The sequence below is a fragment of the Pongo abelii genome, chromosome 15 (genome assembly GCF_028885655.2).
Source record: "Pongo abelii isolate AG06213 chromosome 15, NHGRI_mPonAbe1-v2.0_pri, whole genome shotgun sequence".
Classification (NCBI taxonomy): Eukaryota; Metazoa; Chordata; class Mammalia; order Primates; family Hominidae; genus Pongo; species Pongo abelii.
This window is the reverse complement of record NC_072000.2, coordinates 70,999,034-71,017,307: the sequence shown is the minus strand read 5'-3', so window position 1 is coordinate 71,017,307 and position 18,274 is coordinate 70,999,034. Positions and strand designations below refer to the sequence as shown.

Genomic DNA, 18,274 nt, shown 5'->3' with positions numbered 1-18,274 from the left:
CACACAAAAAAAGGCATACATAAACCCAAAGTGATTTACTAAAACACTTAAGACAGCACCCAAACTCCAAAAATCCATATCTTAACATAAGTAGTCAATGTTCTTACAAAGAAACAAAACACAAGCACACCTCTGCAGGAGATGGCTTCCTTCCCAATTGTACTTTTTCAGTTAGTCATAGCATAAAAGAAATGTAAAACTTTGCCAAAGAACCACTAACTATAGAAGCCAGAAGCTAAATAAATTGTGTAAGGATGACTTTATGCAGTTGAAGTTAACCTCTCAATACGACTCAATTTTGATTGCTTTAAAAGCCAAAACTATTTTATTTAAAACCCTAAATATAATAATATCAAAAGTTTATGTACCACGGTTTTTATATAGAGAAGTAGAAAAAAAATACTTCTTAAAATTGCATTTTCATATAGTAGAGCAGCAGTTCTCAGAGTTTGAAAGTATGGTCTATGGTCCAACAACAATGACAACATCTGCATCACCTGGGGCCTTGTTAGAAATACAGATTCTCAAGACCCATTGCAGCTTTACTGAATCAGAAACTCTAGGGGTGGGGGGTCAAGCAATTTGTGTTTTAATAAGTCCTCTGGTTGATTCTGATGCAGGCTAAAGTTTGAAAACCATTGTACTATTATAAGAAGGCCAGTAATTATTTAATAGATGCAGAGCAAAAGTACCTTGTGGAATGTTAATAAGGTAGTAGATACAATAGTGTACTGATTTGAAATAGAAAGACATAGTAAATATTAAGTTGAAACTGATCCAAGAAACACTTTTGGGCGGTTGGGGAGGTAAAGGAAACAATGTCACAAGTGGTGATATAATTTTATGTATGGCTCTGAGGTGACAACTGTGGTTTATGGCTTCCTTAAAGAAAAAATACATCCCCCCCATATTAGTTAATAGTGCTTATTCTTCATTCTTTCCCTAATTTTTCTTCCTATATATAAAATAGTTGAAGATGATTCCTGTGGTCTTAAGCCTAGATATTAATTCTAATTTTGGGCTCATTAAATTCTGCATTTAAATGCTGTTCACATTTAGAATTGTGGAAAATATATTCCTTTTCAACAAAAGTACTGTAAAATCAGTACATTCTATTGCAGTCATCTTACTGTAATTTTAGACAAATGAAAAGGGTACCTCAAGAAAAGAACTGTATTGACAAAGCACATCAGACCAGATGCCATGCTAACCATCAGAATTCTGCTATCACTTCCTTTGGAAATGTGCCTGAAATTAGGCTGACATCAAGAAAATGACAGATTACCTCTGCACTAGTTTAATCTTCCTCATATTGTATCATTTCTAGTTTAAGCCCAAAGAAAAAAAGTCAGGAAACATTTTTCACAATTCATCCACAGCAAAATTTTCACATTATTAGAACTACAAGTCATTTGTTATGCCTAGCAAAGTTATAAAAATAATATAAACATAGTAAAAAGGATTAAAAAAACCATGATTAGTTTAATCCTTGAATATGAAAAGGCATGTACTCTCTCACCTCTGGAGTGACATCTCGTGGTGCAAATCCTGTTCCTCCAGTTGTTAATATCAAATTAAGTTCCTTTTCATCACACCAATCTATCAGGGTTTCCTGAAAGAAAACAATAGTATAGTCATGTGCAGAAAAACTTGCCTGCTTGCTCAAAACCTCCCAGTCCTGGGACACTTTGTATTCAACGAGGAAACACAGATTCTTTTCAACAGTCAGTAAGAAAATTTCTAAGCACAATTCATGGAACAGTTTCACTCTTGATCAAAAGGCACTGAAATTTTGAGTACTTATTTTATTAATTATAGAAAATGAGGATGCAAGTATCAAATTCTTGAAAGTAAATAAAACATAAGAAAACCGTAAATAAAGAGTTTATAATTAATGGCTTATCTGAAGTTCTTTTCAGCCATTCAAAATGCACTACTATGACAGTTACACAGATTAGAATTACATGTCATAAAATTTTGGAGCTAGAAGGGTCTTTAGCAGATTTGCCTCTTTATTTTCTAAAGAGACAACTGAAGTACAATGTGCTTAAATAATTTACAAAGTTACACACCTAGTCTGTAACAAAGTGAAACTAGGATCTCCATCTGCTGACTTTTCCTATTCTTGCTAATTCTATCAACCCATTCTACATTTTAGCTATTTGCTAAAAAGGGCAATTAAGTGCTCATTAAATTATAATCATATACTTGCATTGGTATTACATTGTTTCATTACATTTTTACAATTCAGAGTCAAAATTTAAAAATAGAATTTCATCATTTAATTGCAGATAACTGTTGTGAAATACAAATAGCAGGCTGATACCAAGATGTACAATACAGTCCCCACAATTCTCAAATTCATCAGTGACACAAAATGTAGGATGATTATTTAGAATAAATCCAAGACCTAAAAAATGATTTTTTCCTTTTCTTTGCAGATTTGTGTTTTATTCTGGTATCACAGAAATGCAGAGCTCAGAGCTCCAAATGAAGGGAACTTTTCTGTGCAATGATTAATTAATGGCAACAAACTATTTTTAAAAACACAAATTGTAGATAACTGAGAGCCCATCTAAAGAACTTTGATCCCTGATATAGTTATAATTTTGTTCTGAGGAAAGCCCCTCAAAAATCAATGATTATAATAAAGGTGCTTATAAAGTGGTTTCATAAACCGAAGTTAAAACTTCAATTGTCTGTGCTTCATTTTAAAAAGCAGAAAAGCTTAAATACTCACTCTTATAAATAGCTCTCTATTCTTTCTGGTATATTAAAAAAGCAGCTGGGTGCAGTGGCTCATGCTTGTAATCCCAGCACTTTGGGAGGCTGAGGCGGGTGGATCACGTAAGGTCAGGAGCTCGAGAACAGCCTGGCCAACATGGCAAAACCCCATCTCTACTAAAAATACAAAAATTGGCCAAGCATGGTAAAGCGCGCTTGTAGTCCCAGCTACTCAGGAGATTGAGGCAAGAGAATCACTTGAACTCGGGAGGCGGAGGTTGCAGTGAGCTGAGATCACGCCACTGCACTACAGCCTGGGTGACAGAATGAGACTCTGTCTCAAGAAAACAATAAACAAAAAACAAAACCACGGTTGATACCACAACTCAGCAATGTGTAGATTAACCATCTTTGTTTTCCGACTGATGTATCCTAGAACACCTTAGATCTCTTTGTAATATTCCTTTAAGTACTTCCATTATAGTAGTGAAATGCCTGTGCCACAGTTTTCTCACCTCTGATCACAATCCATTTATATCAAATCTTGATAAAAAGTGATATGAAATCCAAGTCGCATCAACAAAATATCTCAACACCAAAATGTTTATCTATATCAAATACCAACTTTCAGTATTAAGAGGGTATTCAAACTTTTCAAATTTTAAGATGCTAATAAACATAGTAAAAATGGTCCCTTTATACTGAAGAATGCTACTGTTTTGCCTCAGATAATACTTCCTTATAACATAATTCATCTGTTGACTAAGTAAACATTTATGAAGTACCTACCATGTATTAAGTGTTAAAAGTTAAAAATAAGAGGAACACTGACTCAGATTTCAAAGAGCTAATAGTCAAGTAATGGTTCTCAACCTTGGGTGCACAATGGAATTAATTATCTGCGGAGCTTTAAAAAATACTTGGGTCTCACCTCTTTGGTATAGCCTGGGCACTGGGATTTTTAAAAGCTTCCCAGGTAATTCTAAAATGTAGCCAGCAACTGAAAACTACTAGTCTAAGGAGACAATCTGTTCAATTACTCAAGGGTAAATTTCACAGATAGTTCGGTAGGCCCAAAAAGATTTCATACAGTTTAAAATCAGTTGGCGGGATGCAGTGGCTCACGCCTGTAATCCCAGCATTTTGGGAGGTTGAGGTGGGTGGATCACGAGGTCAGGAGTTCGAGGCCACCCAGGCCAAGATGGTGAAACGCCGTCTCTACTAAAAATACAAAAATTAGCCGGGCTCGGTGGCGGGTGCCTCTAATTCCAGCTACTTGGGAGGCTGAGGCAGGAGAATTGCTTGAACCAGGGAGGCGGAGGTTGCAGTGAGCTGAGAATGTGCCACTGCACTCTAGCCTGGGTGACAGAGCAAGACTCTGTCTCGAACAAACAAACAAACAAAAATCAGTTTTATTACAGTAATATTACTAAAGTTTTTCTATTTCCAGGATGGATAACTGGTAATACTTAATGTATAGATTTCTTTCACTTGAATAACATTTGTAATCTTGAGAGCAATTAAGAATCTATTCAAGCATTTGGGAGGTAATATTTTGTTGGCCAACATAGCTAATTTGATATATGGCAGACTTCATGTGAGCAAAAATTTTAGTAAGGCTTTTAGATTTTAAGACAAAATAGAAATCCTATCATTCAGTCACTTGTTTTTCAAAACAAAAGAATTCTTCCTCACCCACCAGTATAAGAATACCAGTTTTCCAGGCCCCTAGTTGTCACGCATCTGATTCATTAATTCATTTAACAAGAAAATATTTCAGGGCAAACTTTTATTCAGGTACTTCCTTAGAGAACAGCAATGCAAAGATAAATAAGGCAGTATCTCTGGTCTCAAGGATTCAGTCAAGTAGAGGAGCTCTTAGTCTATAGTTGTCTAGAATCTTGTTACTAAAAGTATGATCTGAGAACTGGCACCAGTGGTGTCACGGAATTAGAAATACACAATTCGAAGTTCCATCCAAGATCTACTGAATCAGAAGGTGCATTTTAAGAAAGATACCTCAAGGTGATATATGTATACATATTAAACTGAACTATGTGCCACATTAGATACTGAGTCTTTTTATTCTATCATGTTAAGAAAGCAGTTTATTTTAGCTATTTACTGTAACAACTTATTAAATTTATCTTATTTAACTTAGTAATTTATCTTAGCTTAGTTAGAAAGCAATTTATCTTGCCATATTTGTTTTTGCACCTGTTAGATCCACTTTATTCTGAGAAAACTTTAATATTCAGCTGCCTCTACCAAATAAGAGGTCATTGAAGATTTTTTCATGAAAGCAACTTATGAAAAGTCCCTCTGCATCTGTTGCAAAAGTGAGGCTGAGGACATTGTTTATTTTAGTGATTAACTTTTCCTTATGTGGAGGATATTTCTTAAAAAAATTATTGCCTTGCATTTCTAGTATTCCATTCCATTCATCTTCAGTAGAATAAAGGTGTATCACAAAAATCCGCCTCCTAATATCTCATAAAATCAACATAAAAGAGTAAAAACCAGAGGAAATACCTCCACAAGCAACAACCAAATAAGCAAACGACATAGCTTCATAAGTCTCAAAGGCTGGATGGTTAAGGACAGAAACAAAAGATCTTTGAGACACACAGTTCTCCATTTTGAGGCTCCTAATGCTACTCTGGACTCCAAAGAGTTCATAATGGTGAATTCTCAAAATCTTAAAAATTCTCATGAATACTTCTAAATCTACAGAGATGCAAACTAAAAGAGACTCCATATCTTTTTCTTACTGTAAGCAGCTTCTATAAGAAACATGCAATGGAGGGCTGATGGCATTCAAGATGAAGATTCTAGAAATGAATGCACACTGAAATGGAAAACTAGTCTTAAACTTGATGACACTCCCCACATAATCATGAGCTAAACCCTTATCTAGGAAGAAAGATTCTAGCACTGGACATTAATAAAATTTCAGAAGAGCAGAGTATTCCAACAAAGACTATATGTTGTCTCTGGTTTCTTGCTTCCCCTATTTTTTTCTGTACAAGTTCCAGATCTGATACAGTCTGGGCTGACTTTTTGTTTTTCTTCCTACATCTCTGCAACAAGTTTGAAATAAGCACTAGTTTGAGGACTGGATATTGTTTTATCAGTTTTTTTTCTGAAAATCATACAATAAACAGAAATTTGAAGGTAAGGAGAGGGTAGGTGGTAAGAAATGTAATAGTGCAAATATCCTTATCTTTCATAGCAAGGATTCAACCAATCCTGTCTAAGGTTTAACATATAGTTAACATATGACTGTGACCTATTAATGATTTTCCTATTTTTTAAAATTTAGAGGGATTTCAGCATATAATATCTCTTGTAATAAAAAATAGTTGTTTCAAAGTCAATAGGCTCTTTTACTCAGTTCCCTTTTCTTCTGTTTAAGTGTAAATAAATGCTACTATGTATTAGCTTCAGAAAATTATCCTAATTGTTTATATAGCTATGTCTTTCACTTATTTAAACATCCATACATTCTTCTAGCTACATAATAGGCACTGAAAGATGTTGGAATGTTTTATAAACAATGTTAAATATTGATTACTCTTGGGTAGTTAGCTTTGAAGTACATTTTATTTTTTTACTGCCTTTTTACATTTTTGCCTTGTTTGAATTCTTTGTAATTTGTATGTATCATTAAAAAATAAAGGGATTTCAATAGCTAACGTGGTCCTAAGCAAAAAACAAAACAAAAACAAAAAACAAAAACAAAAAAACAAAGCTGGAGGCATCCCGCTACCTGACTTCAAACTATACTATAGGGCTACAGTAACCAAAACAGCATGGTATTGGTTGAAAAAGACACATGGACCAATGGAACAGAATAGAGAACCCTAAAATAAGACCACACACCTACAACTGTCTGATCTTTGACAAACCTGACAAAAAAAAGCAATGGGGACAGAACAGAGAACCCAGAAATAAGACCACACACTTACAACTCTCTGATCTTTGACAAACGTGACAAAAACAAGCAACAACCTATTCAATAGAAGGTGCTGGGAGAACTGGCTAGCCATATGCAGAAAATTGAAACTGGACCCCTTCCTTACACCATATACAAAAATTAACTCAAGATGGATTAAAGACTTAAATATAAAACCCAAAACTATAAACACCCTGGAAGACAACCTAGGCAATACCATTTAGGACATAGACATGGGCAAAGAATTCATGACAAAGAAACTAAAAGCAATTGCAACAAAAGCAAAAATTGACAAATGGGATTTAATTAAACTAAAGAGCTTCTGTATAGCAAAAGAAACTATCAAAAAAGTAAACAGACAACCTACAGAATGGGAGACAATTTTTTTGCAAACTATGCATCTGACAAAGTTCTAATATCCAGCATTTGCAAGGAACTTAAATAAATTTACAAGGAAAAAACCCATTAAAAAGTGGGGAAAGGACATGAACAGACAATTCTCAAAAGAAGACATACATGTGTCCTATAAGCATATGAAGAAAAGCTCGACATCACTGATTAGCAAAATGCAAATCAAAACAACGAGATATCATCTCATGCAAGTCAGAATGACTATTACGAAAAAGTCAAATAATAACAGATACTGGCAAGGTTGTGGAGAAAAAGGGACACTTTTACACTGTTGGTGGGAGTGTAAATTAGTTCAACTATTGTGGAAGACAGTGTCACGATTCCTCAAAGACCTACAGACAGAAATACCATTCGACCCAGAAATCCCATTACTGAGTATATACCCAAATGATTACAAATTATATTATAAAGACACATGCACATGTATGTTCATTGCAGCACTATTCACAATAGCAAAGACATGGAAACAACCCAAATGCCCATCAATGACAGACTGAATAAAGAAAATGTGGTACCTATACACCATGCAATACTATGCAGCCACAAAAAACAATGAGATCATGTTCTTTGCAGGGACACGGATGGAGCTCGATCCCATTATCCTTAGCAAACTAATGCAGGAACAGAAAGCCAAATAGCACTTGTTGTGACTAAGAAGTGGAAGCTAAATGATGAGAACACATGGGGGAACAACACACAGTGGGGCATGTTGAAGGGTGGAGGGTGAGAGGAGGAAGAGAAGCAGGAAATATAACTAATGGGTACTAGGCTTAATACCTGGTGATGAAATAATCTGTACAACCAACCCTCATGACATATGTTTACCTATGTAACAAACCTACACATTCTACACACGTACCCCTAAACTTCAACTTAAAGTTAAAAGAAAGAGGGATTATAAACATTTATTCATTCTTCATTCTGATACTTAGTACTCATGGTCAGTAAGTTTAGAAATAAATTTTATACTTAATAATTACACATATACTACTGTGGTAAATTAAATATGGTCATACAGTCATTGTAAATCCTTCTGTCAGGAGGTGGGGTCTATTTCCACAACCCTTGCAACTGGGCTGGATTTCTGACTTGATTTGATCAATGGAATGGAGCAATTAGTCACGGTATGGCAGTTCTGAAGCCTAGGTTTCAAAAGGTTTCCATTCTTCTGTCTTCACTCTTTGGTAAACTTCTACTACCATGTCAGGAAGGCTGGGCTAGACAATGGAATGATGGGTGACCATTTGGAGAGAAAGGTCTAGTGGAATATTCAGCACCAAGGTCCCACACATCTGAGTGAGGCTTAGATTCTCCAGACCCAACTGAGGTGACATTATTTCAGCCACATGAGTGACCTTGGACTCATGTGGCTGAAATAATGAGACGAGAGGAAGATATTCCCACTAAGAAAGCCCAAACTTGTGAAAAATAACAAATCACTATATGTGTTAAAGCCACCAAATTTTGTGGTGGTTTTTAATATAACAATACAATACAAAAACAACTAATTTCACAGTTAACATTTTGGCATCCTCTTCTTTTTCTGACTATTTCCAATTTATATTTCAAAAGTTTATCTTTTATAAAAAGCTTCAGAATAGTTCTAAAGGTAAGCTTGATGTGTTATATTTAAATAAATTGGCACAAAGTCTTAAGAATATGATTATATAAGTTAATTTTCAGTTTAAGAACATGCAAATACCTAGTATGTGCAATGACTATGCCTAGCATGTGTCATAAATAAATATATATATGTATACACATACACAAACACACACATATATTATTTTAAAAACCATGACAAATGTGCTTGATGTTACAGATGTCAGAGATATGAACAAATTAATAATAGATCAGTATATTAACATAATAGATCAGTATATTATGGTGTTATTAGAGATCGTATACCCTTTTTAAGAAAACTGTTTCGGAAATACTACATGTATTTATAAATATATAATGTTTTCTTTACATTTACATTATTTAACAATAAAAAACATGATTATAGAAATTTTTTGCAAAATTATTGTTGCCAAAGAGTAAACAACTCATCAAAGAGAAAAACAGGGACAGTAATAGAGCTAAGAGAGAGTAAGTTTACATAAGTCATCATTCTCTGTATCTATCTGGAGTCTTATACTCATCCATTATAAAAGACATTTTTTCTGTCTCAATCTCTTTGAGTTCAGCTTTGATTTTGGTTATTTCTTGTCTTCCACTAACTTTGGGATTTGTTTGCTCTTGATTCTCTAGTTCTTTTTAGTTGTGATGTTAGATTGTTAACTGGAGATCTTTCTAAGTTTTTGATGTGGGCATTTGGTGCTATAAATTTCCTTCTTAACACTGCCCTTATCTGTGTCCCAGAGATTCTGGTATGTTGTATCTTTGTTCACATTAGTTTCAAAGAACTTATTGATTTTTGCCTTAATTTCATTATTTACCAAACAGTCATTCAGGAGCAGGTTATTCAGTTTCCATGTAATTGTACAGTTGTGAGTAAATTTCTCAGTCTTAATTTCTAATTTGATTGCACTGTGGTCCTAGAGATTGTTTGTTATGATTTCAGTTCTTTTGTATTTCCTCAAGAGTGTTTTACTTCTGATGATGTGATCAATTTTAGGGTATATGCCATGTGACAATGAGAAGAATGTAAATTCTGCTGTTTTTGCATGGAGAGTTCTGTAGATATCTATCAGGTCCATTTGACTCAGGGCTGAGTTCAGGACCTGAATATTTGTTAATTTTCTTTCTCAGTGATCTGTCTAATATTGTCAGTGGGGTGTTAAAGACTTCCACTATTATTGTGTGGGAGTCTAAGTGTCTTTGAAGGTCCCTAAGAACCTACTTTATGAATGTGGGTGCTCCTGTGTTGGTGCATATATATTTAGGATATTTAGATCTTTTTGTTGATTTGAACCTTTTACCATTACCTAATGCCCTTCTTTTTCTTTTTTAACCTTTGTTGGTTTAAAGTCTGTTTTGTCGGAAAGTAGAACTGCAACCCTTATCATTTTCTGTTTTCCATTTGCTTGGTAGATTTGTTTCCATCCCTTTTTTTTGAACCAATGTGTGCCACTGTATATGTGAGATGGGTCTCTTGAAGACAGCATATCGGTCTTGGTTCTTTATCCAGCTTGCCACGCTGTGTTTTTAATTGGGGCATTTAGCCCATTTACATTTAAGGTTAGTATTGGTATGTGTGGATTTGATCCTGTCATCATGATGTTAGCTGGTTACTTTGCAGACATATGTGGTTGCTTTCTAGTGTCACTGATCTGTGCACTTCAATGTGTTTTTGTAGTGGCTGGCAATGGTCTTTCCTTTCCACACTTAGTGCTTCCTTCAGGAGCTCTTGTAAGATAGGTCTGGTAGTAACAAATTTCCTTAGCATTTGCTTGTCTGAAAAGGATCTTGTTTCTCCTTTGCTTATAAAGTTTAGTTTGGACGGACATGAAATTCTGGATTGGAATTCCTTTTAAGAATACTGAATATTGGGCCCCAGTCTTTTCTAGCTTGCAGGGTTTCAACTGAGACGTCTGCTGTTAGTTGGATGGGCTTCCCTTTGTAGGTGACCTGACCTTTCACTCTAGCTGCCTTTAACATGTTTTCTTTCATTTTTACTTGGGAGAATCTGATGATTACCTGTCTTGGGGATGATCTTCATGTGAAGTATCTTATTGGAGTTCTCTGCATTTCCTGAATCTGAATGTTGGCCTCTCTAGCTAGGTTGGGGAAGTTCTCATGGATGATACCTGAAACATGTTTTCCAAGTTGGCTCCATTATCCCCATCTCTTTCAGAGACACCAATCAGTCGCAGATTCAATCTCTTTACATAATCCCATATTTCTTGGAAGTTTTGTTCATTCCCTTTCATGCTTTTTTCCCCTTTCTATTCTAGTCTGCCTGTCTTATTTAAGAAAGCCAGCCTTTAAGCTCTGAGATTCTTTCCTCAGCTTGTTCTATTCTGCTATTAATAATTGTGATTGCATTATGAACTTCCTGCAGTGTGTTTTTCAGCTCTATCATGTTGGTTATGTTCTTTTCAGTACTGGCTATTTTGTCTGTCAACTCCTGCCATGTTTTATCATGATTTTTACCTTCTTTGCACTGAGTTTCAACATACTCCTGTAGCTCAATGATCTTCATTTCTACCCATATTCTGAATTCTATTTCTATCATTTCAGCCATCTGAGCCTTGCTGGAGAGATGGTGTGGTCATCTGGAAGAAAGAAGGTACTCTAGCTTTTTGAGTTTTCAGCATTCTTGCACTGATTCTTTCTCATCTTTGTGGGCTTATGTATCTTCAATCTTTGAGGTTGCTGACCTTTGGATTTTTTTTCTTTTATCCTATTTGATAACCTTGAGGGTTTGATTATGGTATAAGATGCATTTGGCTGAATGGAAGAATCCAATCTTGTTTTTGGAATATTTTAGGAGGCCAATGCTCAGCTCCCAACTCCTGGACTGTGTGCTCTAACTCTGGGGGACTTGCATTGGGCCCCAGTTTGACCTCTTTGAGGTTGAGTCCATTGTGTTGGGGGTTCTGAGGTGCAGCATCTGCAGAAGAGTGCTAACAGATGCAGGTGTGCCTACCTCCCTGCAGGTGTTCACCATAGTGGTGGAGGCAACAAAGCTGGTGGGGGATGGGGGGCCCCTGCTAGAGATTGTGCTGTTGCACTGGAGGTGGTGTTGGCTTGGGGGCGGGGTGCTGACCAGCATAGAGTGAGTGCCTTCTCTGTGCCCCTCAAATAAGAGTGATTGTTCAGGGTGTGGGATCATCCGCTGTTCTCTGTGCAATGTTAGTGCAAGGGTGGGGTGCTGGCAGGAGTGAGACTTGCCAGCTCTGTGCTTACCAAGGGTGTCTGCAATGGTGGTCAGCAAGGGAGGAGGGCAGACTGCGTTCCTGTGTGCTGGCTGGGCAAGTAAAGCAAAAGCCACCTGTGTAGACATGCATCAGCAAAGTGATGTAGGGAGTGCCATGGGTCTGGGAAAGCTGCACAGGCTGGGGAGGGAGCGTGCAGGCTGGTGAGTGGCCATAGGGATGCCTCATCAAAACTCTCTACTGGTCAGGCATGGTCCATCAGTGCTGAAGCTATGGCGTGGGGACCCAGGGACCTCAAGACTGCCCTGTCAGCAGACATGGCCAGGCTAGGGCCCCAGGATAGGCCAGCAGACCAAGGAGGGCTCAGGTCAGACCAGCCCTGTCTGCTGCGCAAGACTGCCCTGGACAGATCAGGTCCAACAGTTCCCCTAGGACTAAAGTCTCTTATGGGAGCAAGTCAAGTCTAGGGGGATGGCTGTCCCTGGCCATGCTCCACTACAGTTACTTCTGCACCAAACCCTCTAGGCTCCACATCAGCTGGCTTGCTGCCCTTAAGACTTCCCTAAGTAACTCTCCCTGCCACCTCATGTGTCTGTGGTGGTTGAGGGGTCCCCTCCTGCTGGGGTTCCAGAGGCCCATGGTGAGAGCGGGTTGCTCCTTGCCAGTTCAACTCACCCATGCTCCTGGAGCTGTTGTGGTTCAAAAATGAGTCCTGGTGCACAAAAGTCCATGCAGAGTTCCCAGCTTTCTCTTCCTTTAGCCCAGCTTCTATGTCTTCTCCTGGTCCACTCTTGATGCCTTCCCTGTAAAGATCTGTTAAAAGCATGCCTGTTGTCTCAGTACTTCCATGGGAGCTGTTCCACTTGTCTGTGTCTAGTCGGCCATCTTCCCCTTGCCCCTGCAAACCATTCTTTTAGTGTTTTTGTTGCCATTTGTTTGAATTCAATTATAAAATAATTATAAAAGTTATTAATTTGAGTTTATAATAGGCACTATTAGCAAAACATACACAAAAAATTAAACATGGTAGAAATATTTGATTAGAAATGGTACTTTTCCCTAATATTATAACTTTGAGTTCAGTAAAAAAAATTATATAAAGGAATCAGACTGTCAGTGAGGGTAGTTTATAGAACTCTTTAGCTATTCTACTATCTACTATTAAATTGATACTGTATAACCCATAAAAAATGCTAAGCTAAAATAATTATCTTTAGTGCAGTTTCTCTCTTGTAGTCAAGATAATTTTCCAGAGTAAAATCTTGAATATTTTCTAATTTTCCTTTCATTCTACATATAATTTCAATATACATGGATACATTAATATGTTCCAACAGTAAACAATGTAAAAACTTCCCAAACACAAATAAGTAGGAATAAATTTTGTTGGTTTGAAAGCCAATTCAACCTGCTTTATATAGCTGGATTAGATAGTTTTATTTAATGATGCTATATATTTACTAAATTATTTCACTGGCTCAGGTGGGGTCTTAAATTTAAAGAAGATACCCTGAAACACTTTTCAGCTACTTTCTTTTTCACTTCTTAAATTTCTATTTGGTTCTTTTTAATAGTTTCTATTTTTTTCTGCTAAGATTTCCTATCTCTTCACTCATTACAGGCATATGTTCCTTTACTGCTTGATTATGATTATAGAAGCTGCTTTAGAATTTTTGTCTGTTAATTACAATAGGTGGGTGATCTTGGGGTTAGTCTCAATTGATTATCTTTTCTCTCAAGTATGGGTCATGTTTACTTGTTTCTTTGTGAAATAATTTCAGACTATATGCTGGACACTGAGTGATAAGTTGAATAGACACTGGATTTTGTTACAATATTGAATTTTTTAAATTTTAGTAAGCAGTGACTTCGGCAGACCTAACTGCAAACTCTGCTATGCAGAGGATGGCAATTCAAATTTCAGTTCAATCCCTTTAGCCCTAGTTGTGCTGTTTGTAGTCTACCCAGCTCATTCATGGCTCAGAAGTCAGCCAGAAATATAGGGAGTTTATTTATAGAATTTCAGGCTCCCCTCTTTGGCTCTCTCCTTTCTAGGATTTCCCTTTTTACTTTAATGTAGCTATAGTTTTCCCAAACCATTCTTGTAGCCAAGAAGCCAGCAGGTTTTAGCTGCCAGTTAGGCCAGATTGGGGCCTACTCTCAGGCTAAAAGTTTTAAGAACGGGATAATCAACCAGTGCCTTCTTCCAAATGGTAGAATCTGTCTACTTTATAGATCACTCTCCGGTGCTTTCAGATAGTTATTGTTTCTTTGTTTGGTTTAGAGTTTATAATAGTTACTTGTGATACAGATAGGAACTCTGATAGGAGCTATTCAATTATACTGGAATGAAGCTTAGTCTCAAAGTAGCTTAAACACCTATTATTTTACTTGTCAATAAAATGTAGTACCAAATCCATGAGTTTGGCATTTCAAGCCATTTTACTCACTGCTCTAGAATATGCAATATGCAAAAAATGGATGACTATGTGTAAGAGATTTAATTAAATGTATCATCTGTTACACAATTGTAAACTAGGTTCTAGAAATGACAGTTGGTGAAAAATACATTTTCTATATTTTAACCTGTTCTTATATTTTGTTTTTTTTTTTTTTGCTGAATGTAAGAGTAGTCTTAAGTGATTTTTATGATTCTTAAAACACATGCTTACTAAAAAGACCAAAAATAATTCAATCAACAAAAAAGTATAAGGAAATTTAAAAATCACGTTTTATTAGACAACCAATTTTAAACCTTTGTTGACCATACTTCCATAAATATTTTCATACATAAAAAAATACACACACATGAATTTTTTTCTGTCCTTCCAAGAATGACAAATCCTTTCCTTTTTTTACGTTTTATTTTTAGATTCAGGAGTGCATGTTCAGGTTTCTTACATGGGTATATTGCATGATGCTGAGGTTCGGGCTTCTAAAGATCTCATTGCCCAAGTAGTGAACATAGTACCCAATAGGTAGTTTTTCAATCCTTGTCCCCACTCTGCTCCTCCCTGCTTCTGAAATCCCCAGGGTTTATTGTTTCCACACATGGATGTTTTAATTTGCATTTTCAATTTGACAATATGTCATAAATAATCAATCTGTATTAATAAATGTAGTTCACTATAATGATTTTAAGTCTGCACAATATTCTGTATACTTTTAAAAACTACTTTTAGTTTTCCACATTGACAAACTGTTTACCTTTATAAATTTTCTGACTGTGAGGCAGGGAAGTAGAAGCAGAGGTAACAGAAAAGGAATAGGTTTGGGAGTAAGACAGACTTGGGTACCCATTCCAGTTTTAGTCTACTTACTAGCTTTGTGCTCATAGGCAAGTTATTGAAACTTGGACCACCATTAGAAGAATGAAAGGAAATGAGAACAGAAAGCATCTGATATAAATTTGGGTACATAACAAGAACTAAAAAATTAAGTGCCTCTTTGTATGTACACATACACACACACAAAGATTATAAAACTATTATGAAAGCAAAGGTACTTGGCCAAATCATATTACTACTGACTTCTGTATATAACAAAATTTGATGTGAGAATACATCTTCATATTATATATTAGTAAGAAAAAGAAGAATTTCTGTGATAGTTTTATTACCTTGTCTCAAACATCAATGACATATTTTTGACAAAGTTTCACACATAATGTCACTTTTCCTTTGAACATTTTTTTCCATGATGAATATAGCTAGACAAATAATTAGGCATGGATAATATATATTATGTAATTAATTAAATTATATTAATACTTTAAAAATCTTTAACAAAAAACATCTGGAAACAGTTTTATTATTTAGTTCACTAATATTTAGCCCTATGGAGAATACAGAGGTCTGGTTTTCAAATAATTTTTAATAATAGTCACTATGGTTTAGTTTTCCAGTAGTAAAGAAATACTGATACTATAGGTGTTACTATAGACTTTATATGTCTATATAAATACATGTATTTATATGTAAAGAGTAGTGGAGGAAATTCATTTTAGTAAGAAGTATAATAATTTGATGGAACTTTAGCCAAGACTTCTGTGTAAAGATATTATATAATAATTAGTAAGAGGAACAATAGAACACTGATCTATCTATAAGCAGCAAAAAATAGCAAAAAGACAGGTAGATTTAATCTATCTTTTCAAAGAGAGCAAGAACTCTTTGCTTTACCAGATCAGAATGTTCTGATTTGAGAGGAAAATTACCTACTCCACATTATACAATGGTAATACTAAGTTCTGCTTTAAAAAAAATAAGGGACTAGGTGATCAAATACAGTAGAGAGAAAACCTGGCTATTTGATATTTTATATTCAAAAGTGTTGCATTTCTTCCACCAATCCTCTGGGATGCTCTTACTCTGAGAATAACACAGTAAAGCATACTCTCAGTTAAGTGAATAGTACCAGAAGAGAAAACAAAAGGGATGAAAATCATTAACACTGAACAAATAAGAAATAAGGGCTATACTATTTAATTGGAGGAGCAAATAGATTTCCAGTTGTATGGTGTTACTTGTATGCCATAGAGATTCCTAATAGTCATTATTCCCCCAAAATATGCTGCTTCTTTTGAATTCCTTAACTCAGGGACTGGGTCTCTTAAGAAGTTGTCTAAGTGAAAACCCTGAATTAATCTTTTTTGTATTTCTTGTTTCTGAAGTCTATTTGAATCATATCACATAGTTTTCCTTTACTATGTAAGTACTTTGCTAAGTACTTTACAAACATTTAATATTCGTAATGACAATAGTAGGTTTTATTATTATTATTATTATTATTATTATTATTATTTAGGAAAACTCAGAATGGTTAAGATACACATAAGGTCAGAATCCTATTAAGATGCAGAGCCTGTTTTATTAACCACTGTGATATACCCCCAGTACTTTCCATTCCTGTTGCCACAGGCATAAGCCTTATTTTTATCATCATTCACCTAGATTGCTATAAAGCACACTAAGTGGTCTGTCTCTGTCTCTTACCAATCCATTTTGATAAAAACAGTATATCCCCTGAAACAAATCTGAAAATGTCTTTCCTTTGCTTCAAAATCTTTAGAAACGATGCCCCCAACCAAAACATACAGCTCCTTTAAAATGTGACTCCAACCTAACTTACCTTCTTATTTCCTGCAAATAGAATTAATAATCCCTTGACTTTGGCCACACTTGAACTTCTGAAAACCACAATGCTTATTTACATTTAGTATATTTGTTCATATTTCTTTTGCTTTAGAAGTCTTTCCCATCATATTCTCCATGAAGAATTCCTTGACTCTCTGATTGGAGTTAGTCACTGTTTCCTCTGTGTTCCAAAATATTTTATACATATCTAAAACATATACATAAGTTTTGAGATGAAGTCTCACTATGTTGCCCAGACTGGAGTGCAGTGGTGCGATCTTGGCTCACTGCAACCTCTGCCTCCCGGTTTCAAGCAATTCTCCTGCCTCAGCCTCCTGAGAAGCTGCAATTACAGGCAGAGGCCACCACGCACGGCTAATTTTTGTATTTTTATTAGAGACAGGGTTTCACCATGTTGGTCAGGCTGGTCTAAAACTCCTGACCTCATAATCCTCCTGCCTCAGCCTCCCAAAGTGCTGGGATTACAGGCGTGAGCCACCGTGCCCAGCCTAAAATATTTTATACATAAATTTGATACAGAATTTATGTTTTACAATGATTATCTCTTGTAGCTGACACTGAACTCCTTCAAGATCATTCACTTAACAAATATTTACTATAACTGAAAGATTGACAAGCCAATACGTTAAAATTAGGAATTTCTGTTCAGCAAAGATACTTTTAAGAGAGTAAAAAGGCAAATAACCGAGGAGGAGAATAAATGGACGATACATGTATCAAAGGATTCATATCTAAAATTTATAAGAAATACCTACCAATAAATAAGAAATAGACAAGTAATCTAATTCTTAAAAAGTAGAAAAGACTTAAACAGGCACTTCACCAAAGAAGAGATCCCAATGGCTAATAAAGACATGAAAAGATGTTTAATAACACCTGTAATCAGTGAAAAAACTTAAAAACATATTTTGCTGTCACTATTTACATTCCAAAATGACTAAAATGGAAAAAGACTGACAATACTGTTAGTAAGAATGTGAAGCAAAATAGAGTTCTCATAAAATGTTGAAGAGAATATAAATTGGTACATCTATTTGAGAAAGGTGCAGATTCTAGCAGGCGGAATTCATTTGCATACTCCACAACTTGGTAGTTCTAAGTCATGTCTATCCTGTCCATTAGGTGGAAATCTAAGAATGCATATATATGTGCACTAAAAGACATGTACAAGACTACTCATTGCAGGATTATTGATAATACCCTGA

At 35.6% G+C, this 18,274-nt stretch overlaps 1 protein-coding gene across 18 annotated transcripts in view; it reads right to left on the bottom strand.

Annotated features, from left to right (window-relative positions):
* GPHN (gephyrin) overlaps positions 1–18,274 on the bottom strand; it is a 688,936-nt gene that overhangs the window by 362,741 nt on the left and 307,921 nt on the right. For 17 of the 18 annotated variants that reach the window (XM_024231223.3, XM_054529737.2, XM_054529738.2 and 14 more), the window contains 1 exon segment: positions 1,520–1,612. In XM_024231223.3, the coding sequence (XP_024086991.1) occupies positions 1,520–1,612 (93 nt within the window). 18 annotated transcript variants of the gene reach the window in all.